The sequence below is a fragment of the Entamoeba histolytica genome, genomic scaffold (assembly GCF_000208925.1).
Source record: "Entamoeba histolytica HM-1:IMSS scf_1104750516293 genomic scaffold, whole genome shotgun sequence".
Taxonomy (NCBI): Eukaryota; Evosea; order Mastigamoebida; family Endamoebidae; genus Entamoeba; species Entamoeba histolytica.
This window is the reverse complement of record NW_001915310.1, coordinates 1,531-9,334: the sequence shown is the minus strand read 5'-3', so window position 1 is coordinate 9,334 and position 7,804 is coordinate 1,531. Positions and strand designations below refer to the sequence as shown.

The window sequence follows — 7,804 nt, the reverse complement described above, 5'->3', positions numbered from 1 at the left end:
CTAGTGATAAATATTTAAGTACTAATAGAACATGTCAATCAAATAACGAATTAAATGGAACATGTTTACAATTATTAGCAGATGGAAGTGGATGTGGAATATGTAATAAAGGATATTATAGAAATGGGAAAGGATGTTCAGAATGTGGAGAAAAATGTGCAACATGCAATCAAAAAGATAAATGTACAACATGTGCAGATGGATATTTCATGAGTTGGATAGGAGAATGTAAATCAATAGACGAAGTTAAAGGATGTAAAGGAGAAATAGATAAAGAATATGGATGTAGAGAATGTTCAGAAGGATATTATTTAATAAATAAAGAATGTTCAAAATGTAAAGAGAATTGTACAAGATGTTCAATAAAGAATGAATGTAATAGTTGTGAAAATGAATATGTATTAACAAATAAAGAATGTATTTACTATTTAGATATTAATAAATGTAAAGAAGTAAAGAATAATAAATGTTGGAAATGTTCATTTTGGTATGGAACGAATGAAGAAGGAAATGAATGTAATAAAGAAGTAGTATGGTGGATGATAATGATAATTGTCATTATTATAATTATTATCATTATTATAACAATTGTAATGATAATAATGATGGTTAATTACATAATGAAGAGAAGAGAAAAGAAAGAACGAGAGAAAACAACAACAATATTCAAAATAACACAATCAAATATCAAATTCATACCACTTGGAGATGGAATATTAACAAGTAAGAAAGAAATTGAACTTCAAGAAGGAGAAGAAATTAAAGTGAATGAAGAAATACGAGAATTAATTTGTATTGGAAATGATAAAAAAGAAAAGATGAAGATACAAATAAGTAGTAAAGAAGAAAATGAGAAATATTCAATTAGAACAAACCCAAATGTCATTACAATTGAAGGAGGATATGCATGTGAATTTGAATTATTCATTACAATCAAATGTACAACTAAAATCAAAGATAAAATAATGATAATTAGTAAAACACTTAATAAAGCACAAGAAGAAACAATCAAAAGTATTTCTATTGAAGGAGAAACAGAAATATCAACACGACTTGATCCTGATGAAATAAAAGAAGAAAAGAAAATAGGAGAAGGATCATTTGGAGTTGTTTATGTTGGAGAATTTAGAGGAAATAAAGTAGCAATTAAGAAAATGAAACAAGTTGAAGAAAATGAAGATAAAAAGAAAGAATTTGAGAAAGAAGTAGCAATGTTAGATAAATTTCGAAATGAATATATTATTCAATTTTATGGAGCAGTATTTATTCCTAATAAAATATGTATGGTAACAGAATATGCAAAATATGGATCAATACAAGATATAATGAATAAAAGAAAAATTACAGAAATATCAAAGAAAATAAGAATCAAATTTATGATAGATGGAGCAAAAGGAATTTCATATCTTCATTCAAATGGAATATTACATCGAGATATTAAACCAGATAATTTTCTTGTTGTATTACTTGATGATAATATTGAAGTTAATTGTAAATTAACTGATTTTGGAAGTGCAAGAAACATCAATATGATGATGACAAATATGACATTCACAAAAGGAATAGGTTCACCTATTTACATGGCACCCGAAGTATTAAATCATCAACATTACAAAATGCCATCAGATATATATTCATTTTCAATAACAATGTTACAAATCATTACATGGCAAGATCCATTTCCTAAATCAGAATTTAAATTTCCATGGAAAATAGCAGAATTTATATCAACAGGTAAACGACCAAACATAATACAAGAAGTAGAAGAAGATATAAAAGAAATTATTGAAAAGTCATGGCAACAAGAACCAAAAGAAAGAATAACGATAGATGAAATTGTAAGAATGTTAGATGGAATTGAAAATAAAGAATGAAAATAAACAAGAAACAAATAAATAGAATTAATACATTTCATTTAATTCAAGTACATACTTTAATTTTATTAACATATTTTATCCATTTCATTTAATAAAAAAGAATAAAATGAACAATAAATAAAATAAAATAGAATAAATATATTCAAAATATCTATAATAATACTTAGAATAAAAATAAAAGAATAAAAAGATGATAAATAACAATAATGAATTAATACATAACTATAAACTATATTATAATGAATATATTTTGATTTATATTTTAGTTTCTTTTGATTATGTTTGTTTGTTAAAATTATTATTTGTTTTAGTAATGACAGAAGTATTAATGAAGTGATGTATTTGTTATTTTAATTCTTTTCATGGTGTTTTCATTCTTTTTATTCTATTTTCATATTTATCAGTTAATTTAACTGCTTTCTGGATTTGAAAATGGTATATTAGAAATATCACACAAAAACCTAAAATGAAATGAAATTTCTAATGTTATTAATATCATCTGGTTATGTTTTTCATTTAGTAAAAATAATATCAGGTGTAATTAATAAGATTAATGAAGTTAATCAATTGAATTAAATATTAAGATTTGTTATTATTAAATAATATTGTTTATTTTAAGTATTATTTATAAAATTGATGATAGTGTTAAATAAAGAATACCATTGATAAAACATATAGAAATGATTATCAATACTAATGTGGGTGAATATTTGTGATGTTAAACATAGAAGAAATGAGTTATAAAAATGATAATATTAAATACTCTTCTTACATTGAATGTTATTGAAAATATAATGATGATGTTTATTACTATTTTTATAATGTATTAACTTAAATGAATAAAATTTAGATTGAATAAGTTTAAAATAAAATAAATCAAAAGAGATAAACCATAAATGAATAAATTCATAAAATGATGATAGTTTTAATGATATAAATCACAATAACACATATAAATAAATTAATGGAAAAATACAAAGAATAACAAAGAAAACAACAATGTAAAAAATATGAAGATTTCAATACAATGAAGAAATGAATATAAAATGAAATATCATTAATTAAATTAATTTCTAATGAATGTTAATTAAATATTTGTTCCTTCATTTAATATATAAAATATTTCTCTTCATTTTTCATATTCTTCTCTCATTTTATTTCTATTTTATTTATTTAGTGTTAATTATTCTTTCACATTATTTCTTCATTTCTTTGTAATTTCTTTTCTATTGATTGAATTTTAAATTATATACTTTTTCAACACAAGAAATACATCAAATTTTAATGTCATGGATATTGTGTAAAACATTTGAGTATTGTAAAGAAAAGCAAACAATACATAGAAATCAAATGTCATACAATAAAAAAAGAAATGTCAATAGCAATAAATAGCATAATAATAACAATGATATACCAAGGAAAAAGGATTAGAAGATGAAAGACACACAAAAAAAAACAAATAAAAACAAGATAAATACAATAATAATAATAAAGATTACACCAATAACAAATATAAATGATTAACAATAAATGATATACAAGAAAGAATAAAAATAATAACAAGTGAATGGAATAAAAAAGAATAATCAGAAATACTCAAAAAGTAAGAAAGTCAAAGAAAAAGATGGTATGACATTATTCAAGAAGTATATTCAATCAAAAAGAAAAAGATAAATGAAAAAATGCAAGAAGAAGTTAAAGAAAGATAATTAAGTGTTAATAGAATTGTCATTTATTCTTCATTATTTAGTAAATATTAATCAAATCAAACAAAAGTAACAAAGAATATTTTCTTTCTTTTACATATTCCTTTTGTTTTCTTCTTGTTTTCTGAATAAATCATTTCAAATTTCATTCAATTGATGTCTTCTTTTTATCTTCTTCTTCTTTAGTTTTTATTTTAATTTTAAATAACATCACTTTTCTTTATTTGTATTTTATCAATTGAATCAAATGAATATGTTATTACAATGAATATCATTAAATATTATTCAATTTTCAACATTATAAATATAATGAATGAAATGAATAATGATATTATTTGTAATAATAGAAAGACATTAAAATCATGATTAATTCATCAATTATTTAATTCACATTTTGTTTATTTGTCATAAATAATTTTCAATATATTATAATGAAGATTTATAAAATAAATCAAATTATAAAAGAAGAAATGAAACAATAAAAATGATAATAATAAATAGAAATTAAATAACAAATGATAATAAAATAAATATCAAAGAGGAAATTCTTCATTGAAATTTTATATGAAATAAATTAAATTAACATCACATTAATATTTGTTTATTTCATCACCACAATATCATTAAACATTTCATAAATTAGAATATGTAATAATAGAATATAAATGATGTTTATAACAATTAAACATCACTCAGAATAATGTTAAATTCATTTATGAGTCATTTAAATGTAAAAAATCAAAAAGTAATGTAAAAGAAGAATATAAAGATAAAAATAAAACGAATATAAAAAGAAAAAGAAAGAGAAAAGAAACAATGTCAGTTTGCTCAGGGTGTAAAACACAATGTATGTTCTGTGGATCAGAATTGAAGAGTGGATCAGTTGTACATCTTTGTCATTCATGTAGAAAAGGAGGATCGAAATGTATGATTTGTGGAAAAACACTTGGAAGTGCAACACCAGCAAAAGCATGTGGAAAATGTTACAGTAAATTACGTAAACCAAACACATGTATGAAGTGTGGATGCCGAACTAATTAATTAATTGAATCAATTAAATGAAAACTAAAGAAATAAAAGTTATAATGAACAATCAATAACAATCAATTTTCTTATTAAACATTTTTATTATAAACTAAAACAAAACAAATACTTCAAATGAATATTTAATATAAATATTTAATACTGAAAATGAAATAAATACAATAAAATAAGAGAATATGAATAATTAATTGTGAAAAATAAATCAATAAATCAATGATAATATCCAATATCATTAAATAATAATTAAATAACTAACAATTATTCATATAATTTCATCAATAAATAATAAAATATGATAATAAACATTAAATGAAATATGAAGATAAAGAGAATAAATATAAATAACAACAAGAAGATAAAATCATATAAATACAATCATAAAAAATAACAAATTAATAATAAAATAAGAAAGGAAATAAAGTGAATAAAGAAATAAAAAATAAAACAACAAATAATAACTATTCAATCGTTATCTAATTTATAATAATGATGAAATTTATTATAATCATTTATTATTAAATTAATTAATATCAACCATTTCATTCATTGGCAGATGAATGAAATGTTCATATTCTTCATTGATTTGTTTTTATTCTTTTTTAGTTCATTTTCAATTATTCAAGATTGAATCATTTCATTTCAATTACTATGATTCGTTTTGGTGTGAAATGTTCTTTTCCACAAAGTGCATTTTCAATTCCTTTATATTCAAATGCATTTTGATCACAATATGATTCTGTTTTATCACTTTCTTTATGAACAAGAATATCACCAAATCCATATCCAAATGAAAATAAACAATTATGTGATTGATTATATAATTTAAATGCATGTTGTGGTCGTTTAATATCAAATTTCTTCATTCTTTCTATTCTTCCATTTGATTCTAATGAAAATACAAACAAATGTAAATCATATATCCAACTATCAACTTTATCAATTTTAGAATTAACATATCCTCCAAATTTATTTCCTTCTTCATCTTCAATAATAATTATTATATGTTCTTTATTTATTATTCTTTGATGAAATATTGATGTAAATATATTCCAATTATCAATATCTGAATCAAATAATATATTATTTATTCTTTTTTTCTGTCAATTCTTCTATTTGGTGAATTTCTTCTTCTTGTCTTTTTCTCTCTTTTTCTTCCTCTTCTTTTCTCTTTTTCCTTTCTAAATAATCACTGTAATACGTTTGCCATTCTTCTTTCTTCTTATTAAATTCTGATGTGATTTTATCTGTTTCTTCTGGTGTTTTTAATATTTTGTTTTTCATATTCATTTCTTCAATTGAAATGATTTTATCTATTAATTCATTTCTTGCTTTGCCTAGTGTTGCTTCATCATTATTATATTCTTTTATGATTCTTGACATTTTATTCTTCATTATTTCTATTTGTTGATTGTTTCTTGACTTTTTTCTATCACTAGTTTTCTTCTTCTTTCGGTTTCATCAATCCTATCAAATATTCCTTCTCCTCTTTTAATTGCTTCTGAGTATGTTTCATCTAGTTTTATTTCAAATACTTCATTTTTAATACTTTCTATATAATATTGATATTTCTTAGTAGTATCATCAATTGATTGTTGAATATTTGGAAGTGTTTCTACTACTTCTTTAATTAATTGGTTATTAAACAATGCTTCCATTTTAATTTAATTTGATATTTATAAGTTCAAAATATGAATGTTTAAATATTTAATACACGTTATTAACATCATCATGTCAGGTATTTTTATCATCATTCTATTTTAAATAAATGTTATTTTTATCATTTTTACAATAACAATAAATATATAATAATATTAATAATATAATAATAATAAAATTATAATATTGTTATTTTCTATAATTAGCTTATTTTATTTTTAACAATTTTTCATTTTTTTAAAAAATAACAAAAAAAAAATAGAAAAGAAGAAAATTCAATTCTGTTTTATTTTTATTATTTCATCTTTTGTGATTTGAATTTTCATGTTTTAACAACATTATTTCTAACAATTAAATTAATAACGATAATAAATGATAAACAAAAATTAAATAAAATGATAAGAATAAGAAAGAAAAGAGAAAAGAAATGATATAATTATTATAAATACATAATAAAAGAAATCAAAATAAGAATCAAATGAAATGAAAATCAAATAACATAATAGAAGAAATAATCAATATTGTTAATATTTCTTTTTGTTTATTGAAGATGAAATAATAAATAATTTAATCATATTTCATTCTTTTATTTTGATTATTTAACAATATTATCATCATTCATTCTAATTGATAATCCATGAATAAAAATATAATCAATATGACTAAATAAAAAATAATTGTTTAATGGAAATAAAAAATTGTAATAATAAATATATTTCAAAAATATGTAAAATTATTTATTCATTTTTTATTCAATCATAACATTACAAATTTATTTTTATTTAATGATGTTTGTATTTCAAACCAATAAACAAAACATCACGTTATGTAAAATTAATGATAAATTTATTCATTTATTTTTAAATATTTTCTAATTTCCTTTTAATTCAGAAATACAATGTTTATGTAAAATTAAATAAAAACGATAATAATAGAAAATTATCATAAAATAAAATAATTAAAATAATGGTTATGTAATATTCAATAAAATATTTTATTTTTAAATTTATTTTGTTGTTTTTCATTTAAATAAAATATAATGTGATGAAAATTTAAAAATGTAAAATTGAAGTTATTTATTTCAAATGAAAATGAAATGTTTTTTAATAATAAATAACTTCAATTCATCAAATTGATAAATAAATAATTATCATGTTTACTTGTTATTTAAACAACTATCAACTAACAATCAATAAATATTAAAAAATTAAATTACTTATCAATTGAAATATAAGTGATTGAAATTTTATATTGTAAATTCAAAATGAAGAATAATGTTTTCAAAGAAAATAATGACACAAAATCAGAAACCAAAGAAACAAAATGAATATAATGAGAAAGTGATAAATAAGATATATTTATTATTAATACGCTCATGTTACAAGACACGGAATAATGAAAAGAGTGTATCTGAATAAATAGTGTTGATTATATTAAAAAAGAACAAAAAGAATATTAAATAATTAATATTGTTTTGAATTTCAACTAAAATTTACACAAAATAATATAACAATGAATAAA

General features: G+C 20.1%; 1 protein-coding gene across 1 annotated transcript, besides 1 other annotated feature; it reads left to right on the top strand.

Moving 5' to 3' along the window:
- On the top strand, nt 1-1,874 carry EHI_001630 (tyrosine kinase, putative; the record flags this gene model as incomplete). The annotated part of the gene is made up of 1 exon (XM_001914281.1): nt 1-1,874. A coding segment is annotated over one exon (1,874 nt), but the record flags the coding sequence as incomplete, so codon positions are not given.
- A 1,252-nt stretch (nt 1,875-3,126) lies between these two features.
- Nucleotides 3,127-3,583: a repeat region.
- The last annotated feature ends 4,221 nt before the right edge of the window (nt 3,584-7,804 follow it).